This window comes from Lepisma saccharinum, chromosome 3, assembly GCF_977018435.1.
Source record: "Lepisma saccharinum chromosome 3, izLepSacc3.1, whole genome shotgun sequence".
Taxonomy (NCBI): Eukaryota; Metazoa; Arthropoda; class Insecta; order Zygentoma; family Lepismatidae; genus Lepisma; species Lepisma saccharinum.
Genome location: NC_139231.1, coordinates 54,602,487 through 54,629,757, shown reverse-complemented (window position 1 = coordinate 54,629,757; position 27,271 = coordinate 54,602,487). Strand labels below are relative to the sequence as shown.

Below are 27,271 nucleotides of genomic sequence, written 5' to 3'. Positions count from 1 at the left end.
TTTTGTACAATTTCGGGAAGGAATGCCTAATATTGACCAATTTGTGCCAAATTCTGGACCTCATCTTATTATTATCGATGATCAGATGAGGGAATGCGATCAAAGAGTCACAGATTTATTTACAAAAGGGTGTCATCATCGTGATATTAGTCTTTTCTTTATCACTCAAAATCTATTCCATCAGGGAAAAGGGAATAGGGATATATCTTTAAATAGTCATTATATTGTATGCTTCAAAAATCCAAGAGACAGAGCCCAAATTAATTATTTATCTAGACAAGTATACCCGGAGAATCCAAATTTTATAAAAGATGCATATTACAATGCCACCGCTGAACCCCATGGATATTTGCTGTTTGATCTGAAGCAGAACACTCCGGAAGAAGTACGTTTTCGGTCGCGGATATTTCCCGACGATGATATCAATTATGTATATATTCCTACAAAAAAAGCAAGCATAATCACTAGTCGTTTATTCTGTCATCATGGCTCCAAGAGTGAAACACGCTAAAGTGCTCCAAGTTTTGTCGGATGCTAAACCAGCTCTTCGCACAGCTATATTACAAGCTGCTGATTCTTCCTTAGTTAATTCAATCTGTGAGTGTTGTTACAATGTTCTAAAAGGGAATGTTCCTCTTTCAACACCTCAGAAAACAAGATTGAGCCGGTACAAGAAGGTGATACGTAATCTCTCTGCCAAAGGACACTCTACAAAGCAGAAGAAAGAGATACTAGTGCAACACGGAGGATTTCTACCTGCGTTATTAGCCCCTTTAATAGGAGGTGTGTTATCAAGTTTATTTAAGTGAAAAAAAAATCTGAACATGGAGCATGCCAAAAAAATGGTTATAATACCTCAAGAATTTATGGATAACATGAGACATCCTGTTATGTCTGCACCGTCTACATCCTTATCGCAATTGGATCAGGATATGCAAGTAATTTTGAATCTCAAAGGTCTTTCGGATGATGAAAAATGGAATCGTTACAGTATTGTGCTCCAAAAATTTCTGTCTATTACTCGAAAACAAAGAGAACCTGTGTCGCTACCGATTACAGAATCTACTGAGAAGTTGACTGATATGAAAGAAGAAATTCTAGCTGCTACACCTAGCATGTATCGTAGAAAAGCCGAACTGTTGTATGAACGTCTTTTACATAATAGTAATATTGATTGGGATAAATATGGGGCAGTTTTTATTAACAATAATAAAATTGAAGGCTCAAATATTGTCGATCTAGTATTGGATATAATTCGACCACGAAAAACAAGCAATCCTGTTGGGTGGCAACTATTCAGTAGAGCTCTGGCGTTATCTAATATTCCTCAAGAATATATTGGAAACCCCCGGAGACAGGAGTTTATTCAACAGATTGTTTTTGGCAACCCCGGACGCCATGTTCCGCTGTCCCTAGCTAACCAAGAAGAGGCACAAGAATTAACAGAAGCAGAAGAAGAAGAAGAAGAAAAGGAACCAATTTCTTTTGTATCATCATTTCCAGGGCACAAACGTAAACGTACTGTTCCAGTTTGGTCAAGATACAAACCATGAGCGAAAAAATATTAGAGAATATCTGGTACAATCCATCTCATCCAGCATCCTATTCTAGAGCTTCAACACTATGGAAAGCTGTAAAAAAATCCATACCATTGTCAACAATCAAACATTGGTTGACAAAGCAAACTGCATACACTTTGCATAGACCTGTAAAGCGTCGATTTCCGAGAAACTTTTATTTTGTGCATAATATCGATGACCAATGGCAGGCTGACTTGAATGACGTGCAGAGTTTGCGGAATCACAACAAAGGGTACAGATATATACTCACAGTTATCGATATTTTTAGCAGGCATGCTTGGGCTGTCCCTGTAAAAAATAAAACTGGTGTATGTATAAAAAAGGCTTTCCAGTAAATTTTCAAACAAAGCAAAAGAAAACCTTTGAAATTACAAACTGACAAAGGCCGTGAGTTTACCAACAGTATTGTGCAGGAATATCTCAAAAAACAAAATGTAATTTATTTTACAACAAAGAATCCTGATATTAAAGCTAGTATTGTCGAAAGATTCAACAGAACTTTAAAGGAACGCATGTGGAAGTATTTTACTAAGCAAAGAACCAGCTGTTATGTTAATGTACTCCCAAAGCTTTTGAAAGCTTATAATCATAAAATTCACTCGAGTATTAAAATGGCACCAGCAGATGTTACTCCTGAGAAGGTTTTGAAAGTATGGCACAATATGTATGACAAAAAACTCAAATCTGATTCATCTCCACTATTGTCATTGAAGATGCCATTCAAAATAGGAGATACAGTGAGAATAACAAAAACCAAAAAACGCTTTGACAAAGGTTACATGGAAAATTGGACAAGAGAAATATTTGTGGTGGAACGTATTTTGAAAAGAAATCCTCAAGTGTATGACTTAAAAGATCTACAAGGACATAAAATTGATGGAACATTTTATACGGAAGAGTTGCAATTGGTCCGCTTACCGGATATGCATGAAATTGATAAAATCCTTGCGACCAAAGGTAAAGGAGCCAGTAAAAAGTTGTTAGTTCATTGGAAAGGTTACTCCAGATTATTTGACAGTTGGATTAGCGCATCGTTTTTGGAGTCAAAAAAAGAAAGAGAGAGAGGCATAAATTTTTGTAGGTATTCTCATCAGTGGTACAAATAACCTTCATAACACATCATGAGAAAAGCAAACGCTTTCTACCTTACTTTGCCTAGTAACAGTTCCATGAAATATTTCCCAAGTAATACTCTAACTAATTACACCACAAAGCTTCAGAACCGTGTGGAGTTGGACACCAACAAATAGGAGATGGCATTGGTAGAAGTGCATTATCCTTATTCAATACTAAACATTACAAGATTTAACAACTATATTCAATATAAATCTATGGATGATGTCAAATGGAACGAACTTCGAATATCCGAAGGCTATTACGCATCTATAAACAGCATTGTTGCAGAATCCAATAAATATTCTGAAACATTACATTTTAGTCTCCGAAATCATCCTGCGTACAAACATGTGACTGTTGATATATCTACCAAGCAGAGAAACATAATGTACGATTGTCACCTCAACTGGCACGGATATTAGGTTTTAAACCGACCGATGATCTATCAGAAGTAAAAATTGGACGCTCGCCTCCAAATGTTGTGAGAGAAATTCCTTCCCAGATGTATATTTACACAGATATTGCGGAATCACATATGGTGGGAGATGCTGTCGCCCCTCTATTACGTATTATAAACATTAATCCTATGGAACATACTTTTGGAAGTGATGGTGTGCAAATTTTCGATTCACCACATTACATCCCAGTGCAGAAACATAATTTCGAACAAATAGAAATTGACTTAAGGGATAGCACTGGTGCACACATCCCATTCTTCTTCGGACTAGTGTGTTTGAAACTTCATTTTAGACGTTGTGGTGAAAAGCTCTGATTATGAATGACCCATATTTTCAATACTACCATCAACAAGCTGGATCTGGTGTGGGTAACATATATTACGGTGCTGCCTATCAAAAAGGACATGGCATTGGAAGTTTTCTTGGAGGACTTTTTCGGTCAGCTTTGCCTCTTATCAAAAAAGGAGCGAAAGCTGTAGGGAAAGAAATGTTAAAAACAGGGGTAAATGTGTTAGGTGATGTTGTAGACAAAACACCCCTAAAACAGTCACTACAATCCAGAATTTCGGATGCCAGATCAAATCTTAAAAGAAAAGCTGAAACAAAGCTAAAGGAAATGATTGGTTCAGGTTATCAGGGGCATAAACATTTCAAAAGGAATCACTCTGCTTCGGGACAGCGAACTGGAAGGATCGCTCAGAGAAAGAAGAGATCCAGTGCCAATACAAACACCAAGAAAACAACCAAACGCAACCGTAAGAAAATTCAAATAACATCAGATATTTTTGATTAGATATGGCGCTAATTAGGGAGAAATCATGTGAGTGTTTTAAAAGTGAATTGGATATTTTCTCGGTAAAACCTACTCAGACAAGCATCTTAGAACACCACACCATCAGATACAAACCTGTTAGTTCTCTGGCAGATAATGCCCCCACCGAGTTTGTAATACCTGGACATGGTGATGATTATATGGATTTAGCACACACAATGTTGAATATAGATGCCAGAATTGTAAAAGCGAATGGTCAGTTATTGCTACCCACAGATAAAACAATTGGACCTGTCAATGATTTTCTCAATGCAATGTTCAGTGAAGTACAAATCTACTTAAATAACAAACTCATCTCGTTTCCATCTCACATGCACCCATACAGGTCTTATTTTGAAAAAGCACTGAACTATGACATATCTGCAAAATCATCTCATCTCCAAAGTGCATTGTGGTACAATGATACAGCAGGCACTTTTGATAACGTTTCGGAAGACAACAAAGGCTTTACAAAATGTAACCAACTAACAAAACAGAGTAAAACATTTGATATGTTTGGTTACTTGCATTCTGATATTTTCAATCAAGAGAAATTTTTGATCAATGGAGTGGAAATGCGAATAAAACTGATTCCTTCGAAAAACACTTTCTGCTTGATGGGATTAGATGACAGTGAAGGCAAAGTGGAAATTCTGGATACTACACTATATGTGAGAAAAGTATCGGTCAGTTCATCCATCAAACTTAGTCACAATCGCATATTGCAAAAACATACAGCAAAATACCCTCTAACAAAAGTACAACTTAAAGCTGTAACTATTCCAAAAGATATTGTTTCAAAAACAATTGACAATGTGATACTTGGACGTCTTCCGAAACGATTAGTTGTGGGGTTTGTTACCAACGATGCATTCAACGGCACTCTGTCTACAAACCCATTCAATTTTCAACATTTCAATTACAACTTCTTTACTTTATATGTTGATGGAGTCCAAATTCCCGGCAAACCACTTCAACCAGACTTTGAAAACAACAAGTACATAACAGCATATCACACATTATTCTCTGGAACAGGGATACACTATATGGATGAAGGAAACAATATATCGCGTGAGGAATACCCCCAGGGATACGCATTACTTGTTTTCGATATAACACCAGACGCAGCTGCAAGTGCCATATCCCACTGCAGTCTTCAACGGCAAGGGGCTGTTAGCTTGGAAGTCCACTTCAAATCGGCTTTGGAATCTACTGTGACTTGTGTTATCTACTCTGAATTTGACGCTCTCATGGAAATTAATAATCAAAGAGATATTCATCTGAATTAATTGTATAACAAGGTGAGTTGCACAATATTACTATTTAGTGTCCAGCAATGCTGTCGACTTTAAATTTGCTTCACGGGTTAATATCAAATAGAGCCTTTGACAATCATCATGTTGGGGTTTTCGCAGCTAATGAATTACCTGTACATGTGGAACTACCAGCAGCGTTGATTGTACAGACCCCAAAGATAGCCCCGGGAAGCACTGGGTAGCAATTTACATAGACAGTAACTCCCGGGGGGAATTTTTTGATAGTTACGGAAAACCTCCACATGTGCATAACCATTTGCAATTTTTGGAAAATAACTCTAAATTCTATACGTACAACACTCATCAGATACAAAGTTACGGGTCTGTGTACTGTGGGCATTACTGTTTTCTGTATTTATTCCATAGAGCCTCTGGTAAACCCATGCATAAATTTCAAATTTTATTCCCAGTACCGATAAAAAACGACAATATTATATCAACTTATTTGCTGACTCGTAAATTAAATTTATAATACTCGGTACGTATACTAGATAATATTGACAGTAAATACTGTTTGAAATTTTATACAAGTTACATATAGTCCTAATAGTATATTAATAATTTTGTAGCGTTACAGTTTACAACAGCTTACTTATAATATTTATCTTGTTTTGTGTCTTTACAGAACAATGATGCAATATCCAGAGATGGGATCTTTCAATGCTAGATTGTCCTCTTTCAGAAACTGGCAATCAAAAGAATTCCCGTTTGTAGAAGCTCTGTCCGAAGCAGGATTATTTTACATTCAAAAAGAGGATAAAACAGTATGCTTCAAATGTGGTGGAGGATTATACCGATGGAAATACAGAAACAATCCAATACTAGAACATCGTCGATATTTTCCATTTTGCCCCCTGTCTATAAACATAATTTCAGATCGACAATGCGGTTGATGCTTTAATTAAATTAATTTCCTCAATATGACGTTTATGATATTCTGCTGATTTTTCTCTCACCATTGATCTTTGTAATGCCCCGCCCCCTCCACCTTTTTTGTCCAGCACATGCTTGGTTTGCTACGCGCGCATGCGTCTCAAAAACACACCCACGCATTTCTTCAAATGTATACCTGCACGCTGCGACATGCAGTATCTCGCAGTTCTTAGTCATGGAATCCTCTATTTCGATGCCGCTGAAAAAAATATTTCAACCGTACACTAATTTCAAGGGGGTTCTTCAGAAAGAGAGCGATCAGCATTTACCTGAAGAACAAAAACAAGTAACTAGTCTTATACGCCAGTCGATATTATTTGATCACGTCTACTATTTGAATGCTTCGAAAACAAAAGTTATCTCAATCGGACTTTCCTCTCATCTGGATTTCCAACCTGTGGTCAGGCTACACAGAAGCGGGGCGGCCGGTGTTGAACTACAGTTGCAGGAGTGGCACGCTCTTCAGGAATTGTTTCCAGTAATTGACAATTACATCGCTATTCCAGGTGAGCAGCCTCGTGTTTCCTACCCACTAAGTGAGCAACATGAATTGCTGATAACCACACTGTACAATCGCCGTCAGATCATTATAAGGAAGAAACCAGCTTACGGTTCCCTGGAGATAGTGTTCATCGCAGAAAGTTCGTGGCGGAACTTTATTAAGATATTTGTGTGCATCGAGCATGCGAAAGTTATGTGTGAAACAGTGTCGCCGTATCTGAAATCATATTTTGGAAACTGTGTGGAATCTTGCATTCTCGACCTTCGCGAACAATGTTTCGGTTGCACAGATATTTCCCCTGTCCATGCATGTAATAAGGAGAAGTTTGTGCTTTCCCATCTACATGGATGTACAAAACCTGAGCCTTTGTCTATACAAAACATCGACGGAAAAAGACTTTCCAAAGAAGTGTTTGTTTTTTGCGAGAACATGCTTGTGGAAAAAATAGTGAAACATTTTAATTCAGTGGTTGCAGCAGAAAATGGATATGATAGTGACACAATTCCTTATGTGGGTGAGTGAACAAACTTGAAGAATAAAAACTTGTTAAATAACATGCTGATAAACTGGTGACACAATATAAACATTTTACATATGTATGTGTGTGTGTGTGTGTGTGCGGCTCTTTTGAATTTTGTAAATATTGGTAATAAACAGGGATAAAATATATGTCTTGGCTTTTTTTCACTTATCACCCCTTTAAAAAATCCTCATGGTTTATATTTTTACTGGTAACAATCGTTAATAACAACATTAATAATTAACTATATAATGAAAAAGTGTGTATTGTGGACTTGTCGAAGATAAAGCATGAGAGCTTTTCTTCACACTGGTAAAACTCGGTGTTAATAACAACATTAATAATTAACTATATAATGAAAAAGTGTGTATTGTGGATTTGTCGGAGATAAAGCATGAGAGCTTTTCTTCACACTGGTAAGAATCTGTGTTAATAACAACATTAATAATTAACTATACAATAAAAAAAAAAATGTGTATTGTGGACTTGTCGGAGATAAAGCATGAGAGCTTTTCTGCACAGCGCTGGACACGCAAAGGCAAGTATCTTTATTTTCATTCTATTTCTAACAATGATTCGCTATTTTTTCTTGTCACTATAAAAAACTAATTCAATTTTTCTTTTATCACATCTGTCGCCATTTTGCTTGTTTTTGTTTAATTCCTCTTTATGCATTGAGGTTAATCGAAACATAACTTTAGACTTTTACATGAAATTGAAACATAGAATGTTGCCCCCTTTGATTGAATCGAACCTGTGACTCCTCTTTGATCACAAAACAATAGTGACGGCCATCTTGCTTATTTTACCTACTCTTTATGCATTTAAGCTAATCGGTACTGGGGCCCCACACGGCAAAACAACAGATTCTAATTTATCTTTATACATTAGCGGTAAAGTCTTTGCGTTGTAATCAAAAGGCATTTTGTTTTGATTTTTAATATCTGTTCCTGCCTAAATACTAATGGGGACTCAACACACTTCTTTTTTTTTTTTAAAACAACATCATTATCAGCCAATTTGACATTGTGAATCGAACCCGGGACCTTTTCATTACAGCATAAACATCCTATTTCCAATTAGTTCATTTTCTCTTTGTGCACAAAAAGCTAATCGGAACTTTTAAACAAATACAATTGAATATCCAATTTTCACCAACATTGGGAATCGAACCCTCAACCACTTGGTTGAAACATCTCGCGGAATAAAAAACACCCCCGCGCCGCCCCGCTCCGTCCTGCGCCGCGCCGCACCCCGGTCGCCGCCGCCGCTAAACACAAAACGCGGCCGCCATATTGATTTTATTCAAATACTATTTATGCACAGATGGACTAATCGGGACCTATAATGGCGGGACAAAACAATTGGCCTCATTTAACTACCTAGAGAATCGAACCCGCGACCTCTTCATTACCAGGCGACAACATTAACCACTACCCCAAGGCCACCATATTGATTTTATTCAATCACTATTTATGCACAAATGGACTAATCGGAACCTATAATGGCGGGATTAAACAATTGGCCTAATTTAACTACCTAGAGAATCAAACCCGCGACCTCTTCATTGCCAGGTGACAACATTAACCACTAACCCAACTCGATTTTCGAACTCAACCATTTTGTTGGCTTTATTTACACACAGGCTAATCGAGACCATTCAATATTGACATCGTCGACTTGTAATCAAGGTGTCCCAGGTTCGATACTCTGTGGAGGCACATAGTGGTCCGAATCACCACTTTTCAACTGTAGCTCCAATCCTGATTAGTTTTGCCGTGCATAAAACGGACTTAAAAAAACTAACTCAATCTATCAATCAATCAATATTGACTCTACCAGGAATCGAACCCTCGACGCCTCTTGTTTTACAGAGCAATAACCTTAGCCGCTAAGCTTTCGGGGTAAAGCACCTTCGGCGCCATCTGTAAATCATTTCTTCATGTCTTTGAATCATACGCAATGGTTGCGCGCGCATTTCCTCCACACACACACAAACATACGCACGTGTTAGGTTAGCATACATCAAGAAACAACGTGACAAATCCATTGACCCCCTCCCCCCACCGCTTCCGATGTCTTCAACGTGATCAGACACGTTCTGCTGACTCAACAATAAAACAGCTCGTACCCCGCTACACCGGATGTAACATAACACCAGTCGCATCGAATTTTTGCTGACGCGTAGGAACGAAGTGCTGCCTCTCTACTGAATACTTATACACACTAATTTCAAGCAATATTTTGAAAAACTTCAATTGTAAAAAATGTGGGAATTGGAAAGAGAATTGATATTGCTGTGGGTATCAGTTCAAAGTAGTATCGGTTCAGCCCCAGTAAAAATTCTGTATACAATAATATTCTTCATATGTACAACTCTTAGGGCCTCCCCGATGGCGCAGTGGTAGCGTCTTCGCCTTGTAATTAAGGGTCCCGGGTTCGATTCCCGGTGGAAGCATATAGTGGTTCGGATCCCACTTTAAACTGTAGGTCCAGTCCCGATTAGCCTTACTGTGCATAAAGTGGACTTAAAACAACAAATCAATCAATCAGTCATATGTACAACTCTTGAAAAAAGACACATGTGAAATAGTGTTGAAGTTCAATTATAAAAAGGTTTACTCACTACAGAGAAATACTATAGTTTTACTTACTGTCAAGTTTTGAACCTAATAAATAAGTATTGCACTAACTTACTTTAGTCAAAAGAAGAATGTGTTTTGTTTTGCATTCTCCTCTGTTCCAGCAATCAATGCCACCATAAATGTTGTAATGCAGTTATGGTCTACGGTCAAGTTAGCCGTGGAATGGTAGCCAGCATGCCGGGTGGTGAGAGCGTGTCTGCTGGCATTTAGACCCACAGCTTTACGCTGACCTTGGCACTAGACACGTCAGTGCTTCACGATCCAGATAACTGCTGTCCAGTTTGCACGTGTTTTTGAAGTGTTAAGGTGTTAACAAGTGTTTTAGATTGTTTTGTTTTAGTTTACGTATAACTGGTTCTTTTCTGCAGTCTAATAATGCCACGCTATCCGTACAATTTAAAACAACGAATTTCTATGTACGACAATTAACATCATTACGAATTCTTGTAGGGAAGTTGGGACCTTCCCCGTTGGTCCAGTGGTAGCATCGTCGCTACCGGGTTCAATACCCGGTGGAGGCACATGGCACAGTGGTTCGGATCCCACTTTAAACTCTAAGTCCAGTCCCGATTAGCCTTTCTGTGCATAAAGTGGACTTAAAACAACAATGCAATCAATCAATTGTAAGGAAGTTAGAAGGCATTTTGCGGCAGAATTCCCAGATGTTCCCATTCACATAGAGAAAGTGTTCATAAACTTGTGAACAAATTTAGGGAAACAGGATCTGTTCTTGATAAGAAGCCAAGGGTGAAACTGCATGTGCTTACTGAAGAGAAATTAGACAACATTGAAGCACAATTGGAACATATTCCTCAAAAATACCTCGGGTGCCTTGCACAAGAAACAGGCAAGTTGTCTGGGTGGCAAGTTACCAAGCTTTTAAACCTGAAGCTATACAAGGTCACTATAGTCTTGAGTTGCTACCATGAGATCATGACTGCAATTTGATGCGGCAGTAGATAGAGTAATTGGTCCACATAACATCTTTTTTTCAGATGAAGCATGGTTCCATTTACATGACCATGTTTCCTCGCAGAATAACAGATATTGGAGCACAGATAAACCTGATTTTGTGTAGGAAGCTTCACTGATAAAATTGGAGTGTGATGGTGTGCACTGGTGTGTGTTAGTGAAAATTTCCTAAGTACAAGGCGTATCTGGAAAGAAAGTTTATAGTCTGTATAGGCCAAAAGGTGATATTTTACTGCATACCTTGGTAACACTGGCTTTGACCTTCATCCTTCTGCTTTCGTCTTGCAGCCGTTCGTCATTGTTACCTGGAGTGTGGTTCGAGTAACATGTACTGACAATGGCTGCGGTGGTTCAGAATCCCGCCAAATGTGAAGTCATACATCATAAGTTTCCTCCATGCAGAAGGTGAGTGCTTGAGTAGATTTGGAAACTTGATAACGGCACCCGGCACCACAATTAATGCTGCTGCATATTACCAATGTTGCAATGCCTTTGACGGGCCATTCAGAACAAACTCAGGGGAATGTTGACGAGAGGTGTCTGCCTGCTTCATGACAATGTTCGGGCTCTCACTACGAATGTTACCAAGGTGCTTCTCAAAGGATTCAAGTGGGAAGTTTTGGACCATCTGCCATATAGCTCGGACCTTGCACCCAGTGACTTCTTACAGGTCAACACTTCCAGGACGACGAATAGATCAAGAAAGAAGTTGAAATGTGGTTCCAACAGCAGGCGGCAGAATTCTATGACTGTGAAATACAGAAGCTAGTACCTAGACTTTACAAGTATTTGGACAATGCCGGAAATTATGTGGAAAAATAACTCTTGTAACACTAAATAATCTGTGGTAGACGTGTTGTCACATTTTTTTTATTATTTTTTTTTTAACGAATACTAGCTGTTGTAACCTTTCTTTCCGGACATGCCTCGTAGATGCCGTAAATGTGTGGATGCAGGAGGACAACGTTTCCAACACCTTTGTAACAAGGTACATGCTCATTTTAATTGTAACTGTCCATGTAATTGTACCAGCCTATTTCATTACATCGCTAGCGGTTCCAGTTTCGGGATGTTGCATCCAGTTTGCCGGCAGACGCACTCTTACTGCCTGGCATGCCAGCCACCACTCTACGGACAACTTGACCATGAGACCATATGAAATTGCTGGGTACATAGAATGAACAGTAATGGGAATTGTGAGGAGACTGGATGCTAGTCTAGTAGTATAGTAATGGCATGGTATGTCATAGTAATGAGTTTAATGCCACAAGCAAGCTATTTCAACATGAAATCATTTGTCGAATTTGAATTACATTTTTAACAATCACTTGTAGCCTTCTGAAGTAGCTTGGAAAAAGTTAAAATTTACATAAAGTTAAAAGAAATGTTGAAACACTTTGAAAGATTAAATGGAAAAGGTGAAGCAAATGCAGACCCTTTCCTCCTCCTCTACCTTTTAATTGTTTGAGCATTTTCACCTCACTTTATATATGCTTTTATCTTTTCTGAACTTACCAAGAAGACATAAGGTTATTGAAAATATAAAACTTCAACATATAGGTATGCATTTGTTTTCTCAGTACAATTTTATCATGTAGTTACTATAGAGCGACCACAAGGAAAAGAACCTTCGACGAAAAGTCTCCGCGCAGCTTTCCCTTCTGCTGTTCAGCTGGGCCATAAGGAAGCATACTCCACTCTGCCCCTCCCCTCCCCTTTGCACAGGAGTCACTGGTCATCAGAGGTTTTTTTGCTTGTGGTTCCACTATAGTTATAGTGTTATTGTGATGTAATTTTGCTCTTACTTCATAGTGAAGGACTTTATTTTAACAGGAATGTCGAGAAACATGGATTCAGTAATCCAGTAACCCTGAGCGATAGTGAAAAATATGATTGTTGTTTGTGCTCTGCTGTTGCTGATATTGACATGGATGGGGAACCAGAAATTCTACTTGGTACATATGGACAGGTAAGTTATGATGTTTATTAAAGATATTCAGTTTGTTAATTTAACGAGACTTTGACTTTGGATAGAGATTAATAAAATAATGTGAAATAGTTCCAAGATGGAAGCTACATCAGTATTGACTTATATCCTTATATGAAGTAAATGATTCATTTTAAATAAATGGTCCCTTCTTGATTGTGTAGTTATATAATTTATGGAAGTAACTTTTTATTTTATTGTATTTGGATTTTTCTTAGTTTATATTGATTTTTTTGCTGCTTTTGGCTAACTGTGACAATGAGATTGACGAATGGGACATAGCATGGCTAGATCAGAGCTCAAACCCAGAACCTTCAGTGACAAGACCATAAATTGACTACTACTACACATAGTCTCGGAATGTATAAAAACATTTGTGTTTTGTAATACAAATTTGAAAATATGCTCCATCTTTTTCTAAAGCAAAAGCAAACTTTGTCACATGACTATATTTATTAATTACATAGGTATTCAGGTTCTATACCCTGTCTCAGGTATCTCTGGAGCAAGGTTGTGCATAGCGGGAAATCGAGTGGGCAGTGAAACATTACACATTGTTGGGACGGCCCCGTCCTCCACGAGATCCTGTTCCTCTCACATGTTCATCGGTGGAGCCATTTCGGGTCACTACTTGCTCCAGAGATAATTGGGACAGAGTAGGGTTTTTTTGGAAAGAAAAAAGTATTCTTTTTTTGTTTTTTTCTTTGCAAAATTAGGTGTTACGAACATCTAAACTCACAACTCAACCTGCAAGTTAACCGCAGGTGGCAAAAAGCCAAAATTTCATATATATATTTTTTTTAATCCGGCATGTTAACGGGAAAAAATCATCCATTCAAAAAGCCAGCTTTTTTTTTGGAATCCACGACTTTTGCGACACTAGCATTTCTGCCGTCATATGCGACACTGTATGGAAAATATATTCCATGACAGTTGCGACACCGTCATCTGCGACACAAAGTGTAAATAGCTTCCCGTCACACTTTATCCAGGCTTAGGACTGGCAGCATCATGGAAGATGGTGTGTTTTTGAAAGCCTTGGTTAGTTTTCCTTCACACTGGCATCATGGAAGCTGGGTGTTTAAGTGCTGGAAGTATTTATCCTTTGTCAATGACGGATTTTTTAGATTCCTTGTCAGTATAGGAGCAGACTGCAATCCCTTGTCAATGTAGAATGCGTCGTTTCTCTTGTAGTTGAACCAACGTTTCACTATTTTCATTCTAATTTCTGAGCGTACGCCATTCTCCTCAAAAAGCGGTTAAGATCTCTATGCATTTCATAGTCAGCAAATGCTCTTTGTATTCTCTCATCTAATGTAATGTACTGACGTCGTCTATGTAGTATCCCTTTAAGATTCAAGGCCCTCCTCTCACATAAGTAGTCATCGTACACAGCTTCTAATCTTAAAGTCTTCACTAATTGGTACACGTTAGGACTTGACTTTTCTGTCAATACATTAACTGTATGGTTCCATCCCTCGACTGTATTGTTAGTCCTGTGCCGTTGTTGGAAGCAGTTCCACATGGAAATGTCGAAAAAAGAGTTGTTCATCCAGTGTTCAACAAAATAATCCAATTTTTTTCTCAATATGTCGTGGTTTGGCGCATCTTCCATCACACACGGCCATCCATCATCGACGTCAGCCACAGGAAGGTAAGCCAGAGCTGAACACATTCTTATACACAGCCACACGTCTGGATCTGTTTTGTAATTGTCTGTCAGTCCCAACTCCTGCACCTTTCGCCACAAACATTGGTTAAAGTGATGATTACAACCACTTACCTGAGCCGCGGGAAATACTTTCTTCAGAGACGCTATTGCTGCTGCATGTACACAAATGTCGCTCGCTAATTCTGGTAAACAAATTAGAAATCGTAGGGGAAAATCCAAGCAGTGTCGCTTATGACGGGTTTTTGCCTTAGTGTCGCAAATGACTGTGTCAGAAATGTCGGAACTCCTTTTTTTTTTTTTTTGCAACTCTGTAGGGGCATCCACATTCGATAAATTACAATACTAGTACTGTTTCAACTTTCGTTTGATTACATTTTTCATTAAAAGTCAATTTCATTTTACTGAAACCTCTTTCACACTCTTCATGTTTTTGTATTCTTTATACACTTTGAATTCCTTCATTGTTTTGCGAATGCAATCCCCGTCCATTTTAACTGTACCACATAACAGTGATTTTTGATCACCATACTACATACCTTCTGTTATGTTCTGTTTCGTTTTTTTGCCACACTTTATGGTTCAAAACAGATGCTTCTTCAAAAATTCCATGATCTTGAAATCTGTAATTGATGTTACCAGTAAGTCCCTGAAGAAAATACTTCCAAAAATGTGATTTTTTTCTCATCAGCTTCAGATGTTTCAATTAGAGAGGGGTACACCCATGCATTGTCTTGAGAAAACTAAAATTCTACATCTTTTATACTTTCTTCAGGGTGCTCTTTCATTGAAGTAAGTGATTGTATTACCACATCCAGTTTCTGCTGTGCAGTAATTATACTCTAAAATAAACGCCATGAAAACTGTCCAGTCAAGGTCGAAGCTTCCCCTTGCCTCCTCTACACCCCTGGCCCTCCAGGGTTGCCACACTTCTTCTAAGGTGCTCGGTCGACACTTTGCGCTCGGTACGTATGCGTCTTCGATGGTGTATTGTGTTCAGATTATTTGATTTTGCATTCATTATGAATGACATTGAGCAGCACCGTTGTACGTGCAGTACATACAATAGCAGGTGGAAGTGATGATACTGTACGTACCGGGCAAACGGACATTTAAAAACAAAGTAAGGTAATCATTCGAAATGTTTACAACTTTTTCAGAAATCTTGCATATAACGAAGAAGCAAAGAAGAACATCAACTTTGCACAAGTACAAAAATTGACGGCGGAAGCTTGTGGGGTTTCTGAAAATCTGTAGAACGTATCAGCAGTACTTGAACTTCAGTAGAGGCTCGAGGTGTGAACGTTGCCTTCGAGTCACCAACAAAGAGTTACAAACTGGAACGCAAAAGCACTGAAATGGACGATTTTAACATTTGCTTTGATGCAGTAGTGGCAGTCTCTACAAAGATCAGTGGCTGCTGTCTCTCTTTCATCTGCATTGTTGTTAAGAATTGTTTCCCCTTTTGTTTATTCAGTCGGCCTGTTTGTAGTTTTCAGTTTACATTTTATAACCACTTTCTTGAAGTGAAATGTAATATAGTATGCCATTGGCCTTCTTTGACCAAGCCTTGTTCATTTCAAATTACAAAACATGTGTTTGTTGGCTATTTTAAAATCTTGCAAGAATGAAACACCGCCTCGGTGACACAGTTCAATAAGCAGCCGAATTTTGCTCTCGCCACTGAAGTTCACTGGTTAGAGTCCCGGCCTTGTGTTCTTTGTAAGTGTCCATTCATCAATGTTATCCAATCCTTCATCCTCATCATCACGATTGGTCAAAGATGACAGAAAATCGGTGGTAAATTCCACAAATACACAACAATTAAGCCAATTGCTATGATAGAATTCACTTGCAATGGCATATTTTTATGGAAACCTTCTCAAAGATGATTGGTGTTAACATCCGTACATGTTTGTTTCATGTTGTGTTTATTTTCAAGATCGCAACCCCTTAATTTGATTCCACATTCCACCCAGCACCCCTAGATGATTAATCCTGATGCTGCCACTGCCATAGAGAGAGATAGTAATGATTCTTACTGTGGACGAAGTACAAATATGTGGACTTGCCGGAAATATTTTGTTCCCTCAGTAAGTAAATTTAGCCGGGCACACGTTACAGGCAGCGCTCAGAAGAGCGCAAAATCAATGCACTGCAAAATGCGTTCAAATAAAACATAAAATACAGTTGTTATGTCACTCTAAAGATGCTGTATTTCTTCTTAAAATTAAGTTCAATGTTTTATTACAAACTTTCTCGCTGAAAGTTTTTACGTGATCAAATAGAACGCGAGTTAGCCAGCGACAATATTTTACCTGAAAATTTTTGCGAATTTTTGAACATTTTACTTGATTACTTCACATGCTTACACATTTTGTGTATGAAATATATACTGCAGACATCTATGAACCTTAAGAATGCTTCGCTATTTTTTCCAACCCTCTTGTGTCACTGCTTCCATTATTTTTTACAGTTTGAAGTAAAAAAGTAATAATTTCCTCGTGATTTTCACGGAAACATGTTTTTATTTTTTTCTAAATGGCCAAGATAGTATTTCAGGGAAAAAAATACTTCATTATGTTCTTTACGTTAAGTACTATTTTCTAACATTTTTTTCGGAATTATTATCCAAAGTTGAAATTGTTGCTTATTGGCAACGCTATACGTGGATGGCGTGACCTTGACTGGACAGTTTTCGTGGCGTTTACTATAGCACTACTTCTTTGTAAAAGCAATGAAAACTGTCTGAGGAGATCTGATATGTCATGGGAAAGACAAAGTTCTACTACAAATGACCAAGTTTGCACCTTCTTTAGCATTCCTTTACACTTTACCCTTTCTTTGGAACTGATAACTGCATTGAGCTCACGACTTGAAAAGAATTGTACAAGGGGATGGATAATTCTTTATTACTGCTGACACAGACTGATAAGATACTCCCCAACGAATGTTATTTTGCTAATTTTCATCATTGTGGTTGCCAGTACTTGAGCACTCTCGAACAGATCCCTTTGATTTTTGCTGTTTTAACTGAACATACAATAAAGTACAATGACTATGCACAGTATCTTTGTTCACATCATGAGCTGCAAGCTTGAATTTATGACTCAGAGTGAATGTCTTTTATGCCATCCCAAAAAAATGATAGAACACACGTTGAGAAGGAAGATTTTATTTTCCTGGTTGGGAATGATAATATTAATGTAGAGCCTGGGATGAAAAAGTAGAAGGGGGAAAATTCCCTGGCATCCCCCCTCCCAATTAAATTCGAAGATTGTACGCGTATATATTGGATGAAACAGAAGGATGGTCACAAGGGCTAAATTACTAGTAAAAGAGGAAAAAATCAAATTTTCATGGCTGGAAGCTGCATCTTCAGGTGTAGAAACAAAGGGATAGTGTGTCCTGCAGGGTTTCCAAGTGAAAAAAGAAAACATGGTTCTCTAGCCAGGCTTCTCGAAGACTGTGAGTGGTGTGGATAGGATGTTGGGGCGGTGCGAAACATTGGGGGGGGGGTGGCAAAGGGTGATAGGGAGGTGAGGGTGGGGAACACTACTGGGTGGCATTGCTCAGGATAGGGGATGTGGTAGCACTCATGGGTAGGTCCTCCCCCATCTTTTACGTTATTGATGGATTTGGGTAAGAGGTGGATGATCACTACCTGGAAGCAGCCATTGAAGGGGATATTATGGTAGTTGGTATGCATGGCAACAGTGAAGTCCAGGTTTTGGGGTGGAGGAATGGTGGTTGGTACTTTGGAGGTTGAGGACTGTGGATGTTTCCCCTGGGTAGAAGCCATAAAAGATGTTGCTGGTAAGGTTGTACATGAACTTAGAGGTGTGGCAGATTCCTTTGGGGTAGAGGGTGAATTTGCCAATGGCAGTGTGGATCTGGAGGGTGTGGGTGTCTGGTGAGTATTTCCTCTTTTACTTGGTATATTGTTAATTTTCTGCAGGAAAAAAAATCGTGTTAGTTAACATGCATGTACCTCTGTCTGCAGGAAATGCTTGTGTATAAATATCATCCAGCATCTGAAGACCAGGAAGAGAAGTGGGAGCTTGCAGGACAAAGGAGTTTTGCCAATCCAATCCATTCGTTGATGTATCTTGATGTGACTGGAGATGGCGTTCAAGAACTCATTGTCTTAACTCTCAAAGGGATTCAGATTTTGCAGGTGAGGCAAAAAAGAGACTGGCCTATATAAAATAGCCGAACTAGCTTATGGCACACGGATACTTTACTGAAAAGTAACTTGGGTCTTTGACATTCTGCGCCAGCATTCTAACAAATGAACTATCAAACCAACATCTTTTCTCTTCACAACTTGTCCACTGTGAATATATTATAGCATCTAATTGCTGTTGGTTTGCTTTGAATGTGTGAACACCAGTGCTATCTCCCTGCCATGAACTGGCTACACAAGGGTTATCAGACACACTTTTTCCCAGCCATGTACATTTTGAGCATCACATAATTTGCATTAACAAAATGTCTCTCAGACAGACAAAGAAAAATCTGATGAGGAAATGTATTACTCTACGGTCTTGTACATGGAAGACATTGAAAAACACATTTCTTTTTACCAGGAAAAATATTGCAGTTGATGAGATAAAGTGATATGACCAGTTATGTAATTATTATAATCATTTTGAAAGAAAAAGTAAAATTTTCTGGTCCAGAGTGTCATGTGTCATCCAACGAAAACATGCTAGTAGGCCACAGGCTTGAAATGGCCATTGCAACATGAAGTTGGGTTAATTAAAGGGTATTCAGGAGTGGCCGTGAGTGGTCACAGGGTGGAAAATGGTCAGAAATAGTAATTTTACATTTCCAATATATTGCGCATAACAACTGCTTTTAATTATTATTAAGCCCTGCAGAGTGGAAGAAACAGAATGTATAAACTAGTATCAAATTCTGCTTTGTATTTTTCATATCTTTTTATCGGCAATCTCCATGGCAGAGTGATAGCACAGGGGGTCACAGGCTCAAATCCCACCGTTGACTTGGGTGTTCTTTGCGAGTGTTCCTTCATCGTATCATCACTCATTCTCATCATTGCAATTGGCCAAAAGTGGCAGAAAAGTGACGTAAAATAACCTAATTCAATCATATTTTTTCACCTCTCTGCTGCTTTTGAAAAATTGTGACAGTGAGGATAAATGATGATAGATGAAACTAATCAAGGAACATGCATGTCCAGGCTGAGACTCAATGTTCTATTTGCAATTTAAAAATCGATAAAAAAATCACTGATTTAAATCATTTTATAAAGAAATAATTTATAGAATAATGTACATAAAGAATTTGTAGATAGTATCAGAATCACTTTTGGTGAAAGTACACTTATCTCATAATCATTTAACCTTTTAAGTCCCGTGGCACTTATGCACTTTTTACCTCTGTCCCAGGCCATTTAAATGAGTTTTGTAAGGTTTAGCAAAAATCGTTATAGCTTCCTTCCTATGGCAGATAATTTAGTAAAACAAGAAACATTTTACTAAGAATAAAATGTACTTGACATAGAAAAGATGAAGTGTTGCCTATCTGTATGTATTTGTGGCTTCAAATGTGAAAAAGACAAAATTTTGCCCCCCCCCCCTTCCCTGTTGAGACATGGGACAGGAACAAATTCTACAGGGAGGTTATTTCAGTCGTTCACCGCCAGCGTGACGGCCGTTCCGCGGACTCTTCATGCAACAGGTCCCGGCAAATTGCGTTCAGGAAGTCCGTAACAGAAACCGCTTGTTTTGTAATGTTTCCACTTTTCACAATTACAGTTACAATTACAATTGAAATAAGCACGTACCTTGTCGCACGGATGCAGGAAAAGGTGTCCTCCCAAATACAAATATTTCCGGCACCTTATTTCTGACATCTAATCTTAGATTAGACATCGCTACTTTATCCTCAGTTGACAGAAAGGGAAGACAGCATCCCGGCGCATAAAGCAAACCGAAAGCGTAAAATGATATTTAAAAGTAATAATAATGATGATCACTAACCTCCTGTGTTATAAGAGATGTTGAAAATGACTTCCTTCAACAGCAATACAACACGTTTCTTAGGTTCAAGAGATCCTGTCTATCGTAATCCCTGACCACTTTTCTGCAAGAATTCGTTTTCACGTAATTATCATACATAAAAACTCTCTGTTCAAGACTATATTTGTTTAACGACATAAGTAATGAATGAATAACAATTAACACACAATAAAGCACTGGCCACGAGTAAGCACATTACAATAACACAGTATAAGCAACACGCGTACTGATAAATGAACAGAAGTGAACATGAACGTACACTGACGTCTGGTAGCCGACAGTGTTGCTAACCATTTTTCGGCAATGTCCCTACAGACGTAGTCAAAATGTCCCTACAACTGACCAAATGTCCCTACGCCAAGTAAAGTGACTAAAAAAAAAACACCTCATGAGCATGCAAACAGAAGATAAAATATACACATTTACTTACCAAATCTTTCTGCTCGGTGCTTCCACAATTAATGAAGGAGCGAATTTACAATACAGGACCTCTCCCCGATTTTTTGTAATATTTCGCATACTCACTAATTGAGGCCTCCTAATCACGAATTTGAAGTTAAAATTTGGGGGGTCACGTGTAGAAATTGCAAAATAAGTGACATTGAGTGGTCCGCGATTGGCACGATTGCTTATTATTTACCGGAAGATTTTGTGTTTCCAATACTTAAAAAACGAAATATACATTCCTGATATTACTACGACCCCAAATTTTAACTATGTTTGCCTATCCTAACCTAACCTAACCGTACCTGAATGGTTCGTGGGGCTATCCGTCAATGGTTTGTTGGGCTACCCGTGCATGTTTTTTTCGAGCCCAAATTTTAACTATGGTTGCCTTGCCTAACCTAACTTAACCTAACCTTACCGAGAATGGTCAGTGGGGCTATCCGTGAATGGTTTTGCGCTAATGGTGATTACGAACCGATAAAAAATCTTATTTTCGTAGCACTTTAACGGCAAACGTTCATCATCGAAGACGCCATTTTCGTATCCTGCAATTTTATGATTGATGTACTGTTGCCAAATTTACCTGTAATCAAATCAGTTCTTCTACATCGTGATTGTCGCTGTCACATGTAAGCACGTTCTTTGGGCAATATACTGAAATCTATAAGTTTATTAATTAGCCCACAGCCATCCTCCTGCACACTCCACCTAACAATCTGTACAACATTAACAACTTTTTTACTGTTCTCTTCCGCCATTCTTACACGATCCATGCTCTCCAAGTATGAAATCAACAGTGTGGCAACGCTGTAGACAGCGTAACTAATTTTAATTTGTTCATATCAACAAATATGGCTACCATACTTGTATACGGAGAATCATTGCGAGAATTGAAAAGCTTATTTTACAACTTCTACACGTTAATGAACATTTTTTCCCCCTCACCCCAACATGTTAACTTGAGATAAATAATCACGAATAATTATTTCGTGAGTATAAGACGTAGCATAGAAATTACAGAAGGGTCCGGTATTGTAAATTCTTGCCTTAATGAATAATAGGGGTGTGCTGGACAGAATTTTTTGGGTCGGGACGGGATCGGGACGGTAATTTTTTTAAATCCCGACATTCGGGACTGAAAAATTTGCAATTTCCCGACCAAGTCGGAAAATTTTCTGGACGGGAAATGTTCGAAATTTCCCGAAGCACTGGAAATCTCGAATTTTACAAGTCATTTTCACTTTAAGTGATTGTTTTTGCATTTCTAGAATAAAAACTTACAACTTTCGATAAGTTCCAGAAACTTACAAGGCAGAAAACGTCGAGAATTAACGACTTTTTAAAGTAAAGAATCCAGCACACCCCTAATGAATAACGTTGAGTCGTTTACTGTTGATTATGTTATTTGAAGTCATACATGCTGCTGCTGTGAAGAGATAGATGTTGGTTGGTGATGCTGTATTTCCTGCATTCTTTAACAATTTTGGTCCCATTTTATTTCCCTTTTTTGTTTTTGTATCACTTAACATTGAAAATATTCTTTCCGTTTCCGCGTTAGAATGCGGCAATGTTAGCACTATTTTCGCGAGAGTGGAAATGTTTTCAAAAAGGAACTTGCCTTGAAAGTTTTTGGTAACCGATAACATGTTCCAAAATTCTGATGGAGATCTGTTAGTTAGTTCTTTTTTCTCCTCCTCGCTAAAGTATCCAGATAAACTAATTCATAAAATGTAATTTACCAAGATTGAAAAAAGTACCTACGTTTTCCCTCATTTGGCAAAATCTGTCCCTACGTTCCTACGCGGGCGAAATTTAGTGAAAAGTCCCTATGCGTAGGGACATGTCCCTACGGTTGGCATCACTGCCGACACGTGCAGTATGAAGCGCCCTCTCGCGGCTGACAACTCACCCAACCCCCGATAAGCTGCAGGCGCTGTCGCGACAACTGAGAATAAAGTAGCGATGACTAATCTAAGATTAGATGTCAGAAATAAGGTGCCAGAAATATTTGTATTTGGGAGGGCACCTTTTCCAGCATCCTTGCGACAAGGTACGTGCTTATTTCAATTGTAATTGTAACTGTAATTGTGAAAAGTGGAAACATTACAAAACAAGCGGTTTCTGTTACGGACTTCCTGAATGCAATTTGCCGGGACCTGTTGCATGAAGAGTCCGCGGAACGGCCGTCACTCTGGCGGTGAACGACTGAAATAACCTCCCTGTATGTCCTATTTGCAACAACATGTCTACATTATAATTCAATATTTATGTTGTTTCTAATGCCTTTTGCCATCCGAAGAAAAATTGAAAGAAAACATGTGCATGAGTTATTTTCAACACACACAATTTTTTTTTTAAAAAAAAGACAGGAATTCAAATACACATACACGAAATTAGAAGTAAAAATAAAAACTTACTGAAGGCTGAAACTGAATGTGCACCATCTCTCCCCTGTCTCTGTATGTTGTCCTGATAAGTTTAAGTTGAGGTGCACCCGGTAACAGTGTCCTAGATGCATATGTTTGTTGCACCGAGGGCACCAAGTAGGTTTTCTTCTCCATTTTAGTGTTCTTGTAGCACACCACACAGCTCCTCCGAACTTTGTTCTTATCACTCATGAGTAGGGTTACCAGACATCCGGATTTTCCCGGACATGTCCTACATTTTAGCCTTATGTCCGGCATCCGGGAGGAATTTGAAAAATATCATAAATGGCCTACATTTTGAGCGTCACATAATATTAATTAGGAAAGTAGATAACCGAAAAAAAGTCATGCAAGTCACAAGTCTATGGACTGTGCTACCAAACTCAATGGTGAAATTTATTTTGATTCAGTCATTGCCCAAAAAGAAAAAAGTTTGTCCTGCTATTAAACAAACGGGAAAACGGACGCACTTAATGAACAAAGTTTTGGAACCACTTTCTCATAACGTAACTGTTCAATGCCTGAGCAGAATTTCTTGCCTTAGGGTTTATACTGATGGAACAAGGTGTTGCCCATTCTTATTCAATATTCAATATAATTTGATTGTAAAGCAGGGGTATAGAGAACAAAGTTATTCAGGGTGTCTACCAATCAAGAAAGTCATGGTAGTCAAGAAAAAGTAAAGAAATCAACAAATATGTCAAGTCAATACAAAGGCAATAAATTATTCTTGTGGTCAAGAATTTTTGCTATCATAATGACTGATTGGTTGATTTAGTTTATTTTACTTAACTTTTTTTCTTTCCTTTTGGCTAATCGCGAAGATGAAGATAAATGGTAGTAACATAAGATGGATTAAGGGACAGTCACAAACATATAGGGACAATCGACACAAGCCCCACATAAGATTATACTGGCAGTGAGTCCAGACACCAAAGCCTCGCTAGTCTGCCAAACACAGTTCAGGATGCATTAATACGAGAAAGGAGATCTAATTCTCTTCTTAAATTCAGCTTCAGTTTTCATCTTAACTAGCCCTTTGGTAGGGTTTTCTATAAATAAATATTTATTTTCTTAATTACTAATTTCCAATTTTACCTAAGTAGGGGTCGGATAAATAAACGTTAAGAAAGACGGGAAAAAGTCCAGAAAAAGTCAAGAATTCTGGATGTGTTATTTTGGTAGACACCCTGTTATTGAACTAAAGACTACCCAAGATGAAACTTCTCGAACTTTAAACTTCTCGAATTTTAAATAACTGTAATTGCTGAATATTTGTTTAACATTACAGGTCATAATTCAAATGTTCAGAGAATACTTTTATTACCATCAGCCCAACAGACTACCGAGAGAAATTATTTTTTCATAAAGTCTGTACAATGTCTGTTACTGGTCCCTATAATTTCAAAGAGTTTGACTGTACACTCTAACATAAATATAGTTTGACTAAACCTGAAATTTTGGTAAAAAAATGACTCCTCAGAGAAGTACCACTTAAATCATGTAGCAAGAGGTGCATTGATTAGTATTATTGCAAGTCTTGAAATTTTGCATTTAAAAATTCATTAAGAATTCATTTTTTTAAAACTGAAAAGTGTAATTTTTCAACTACTTTCTAACGTGCTCTATAGAAATCTGTATTATTTATGTTTTGTGTCCTACATTTTGACTTAATGTCCTACATTTTGGGACAGCATGTCCTACAATTCCCTTACAGCGATCTGGTAACCCTACTCATGTGAGGCCTTGAAGGACCAGGTAAGCTGAGTGAGGGTGGGGGCCTTGCGGGCCCGTGTGAAGTTGCCTGCCCTGCGGCTGCAAGATCCACAATCAGAGACCGGCGAAATGTGTAATGGTCCATCTGACGTGATTTTAGCAGCAAGAATTCATTCACGAGTTTATTTGTCCACTTCCGTGTCCATCTGCTGGTGGCATAGGTGTAAGCCATTCTGTCAGTCTTATCCACGTACCCCATATGCTTGTATGCTTGTTGAAATCAGCAATAATTTGTGGCTTTAGGGGATTACCATCTGCATCCACAAACTGTCCTTCAACAGGAGGGTTGTGTATGTTGGAAAGGACATATATACCTGTCTTTTGTCTGTCCAACATAGTGCTGTCAATTCCCCCCGCACCCGAACATGTAGGCCACCATGTCTGGGTCGAAGGTCAGTCTTGAGAAAGTGGTCAAGCATTCACCGTCGTCTTGGGTTGACAGTCCCACATCATCTTATTTGTCGCAAGGCAAGTTCGTCATACAATGCAGGAGAAGAGTAGTAGTTGTCCATAAAAAGCTTATGGCCAATTCCTTCTATTTTCCTGCACATTGCGACGACAAGTGCCTCACTCACAGTCATATTGTTTGTAATTAGGTCGCGATTCTTACAAAGATACACCTCCATATCAATAACATAACCAAGAGAATCAGCAATATTTATAGTTTTATGCCAAATCGCTTGTGTTTTTTGGGGATGTATTGATTGAAGATGACATGGCCTTTAAACAGCACAGAAAGATGCTCAGTTGGACTGTACAACTTACTATAGCGAGCATTGAGCATGTCGAACAACTTCCTAATTTCGTACAGTCGGTCATACTTAAGGTCAGTAGGGTTTTTGGCCTCATCATTGTTAGCAAAATGAAGGAAATGAAGAATATGGAAAAACCTGTTTTTGGACATTTGTGCCGGGTACCAATCATTTCTGTGGATGTCGTTCTGCTCCCAGTAATTTCTTAGTTTGTCTTTTTTGTTGGGCCCCATTGACAAACAAATTGCAAGGAAAACAAGCATATCTCCCGTGGAAATTTCCTGCTGACGGGTGACACCTGGGTTTGTTGATAAATATTGCTCATAATATCTGTTACTTTCAGATGTCAAACGTTCCATAATTTGTTCATCAAAATACAGTCTAAAAACATCCAGCGGAGTGGAGTTGGCTGAGATGTTACGAACTTCTGTCCTGGATTGCCTTGAAACTGTGGGACTGTAGGCCCCACACTGCCCACCCCTGGCCGCTGCCATGTCTCGGGAAGAAATTCTTCATCCTCTGAATCGCTTGATTGATTTCCACTCGAGTCACTAACACGTTCAACCCTATCGCGTACAATTTCCCGCAACGCCTCGTCGCTTTCCAATTCCCCCATTTCTGTCAAAACCGTCTAGTATATTGTTTACCTCCCGCTCCAAATCCTCTAGCTGTATAGTCAAACTCATATTCACAGATCACACACACACACACAAAAAGAGTAAAAAATACCTCTCACTACACTCCCATGATGATCAAAACATGAAAAAATATCTCACTCCACTCGCAAACATGCAATAACTATGCACACAACATTACTGCAACGCCTCTGTGAACTGAAATGAAGTGTCCTTTTAAAAATAAAAGGGACAGTCAGCTGGAAAAATTACACAATTTATTTTTAGCCCCGATCCTCTCTCTTACTCCCCTCCCCCTTTTTTCATTTTCTTTCCGAAAGAGGAGTGGTTGTCTCCTGAAGCAAGCATTGTGCAAAGTCTATTTCACCTGCTGAAAAGTTATGGCCGCAAACACTTTTGACAACAATGCCCCCTCCCCCTCCGACCATGAACTGCTTCGCCATGTTGAGAAGGAAAACATTAGACAAACGATTTCCTCTACGTCCCTTTCCTGCAAGGCATGAGATTGTAAACAACCATTGTAACCAAGCATTTACAACTGCGCCAACTCACTTCTGTGAGCTTTGTCATTCGATGCCTCTTTTACTGCACCGACAAAGAGGAGGTGTAAATTTAGCAGCTGCTGCTGACATCATTAGGGAGCTGAAGAGCACCAGCATCATTGTCGATGCATATTGAA

General features: G+C 38.6%; 1 protein-coding gene across 1 annotated transcript in view; it reads left to right on the top strand.

The window, feature by feature from the left end:
• LOC145985050 (KICSTOR complex protein kaptin-like) overlaps positions 1-27,271 on the top strand; it is a 67,007-nt gene that overhangs the window by 33,805 nt on the left and 5,931 nt on the right. The window contains exons 8-9 of the mRNA XM_083118571.1: positions 12,687-12,822; positions 18,513-18,686. Coding sequence (XP_082974697.1) covers positions 12,687-12,822; positions 18,513-18,686 — 310 coding nt within the window. The remainder of the gene's footprint in view (positions 1-12,686; positions 12,823-18,512; positions 18,687-27,271) is intronic.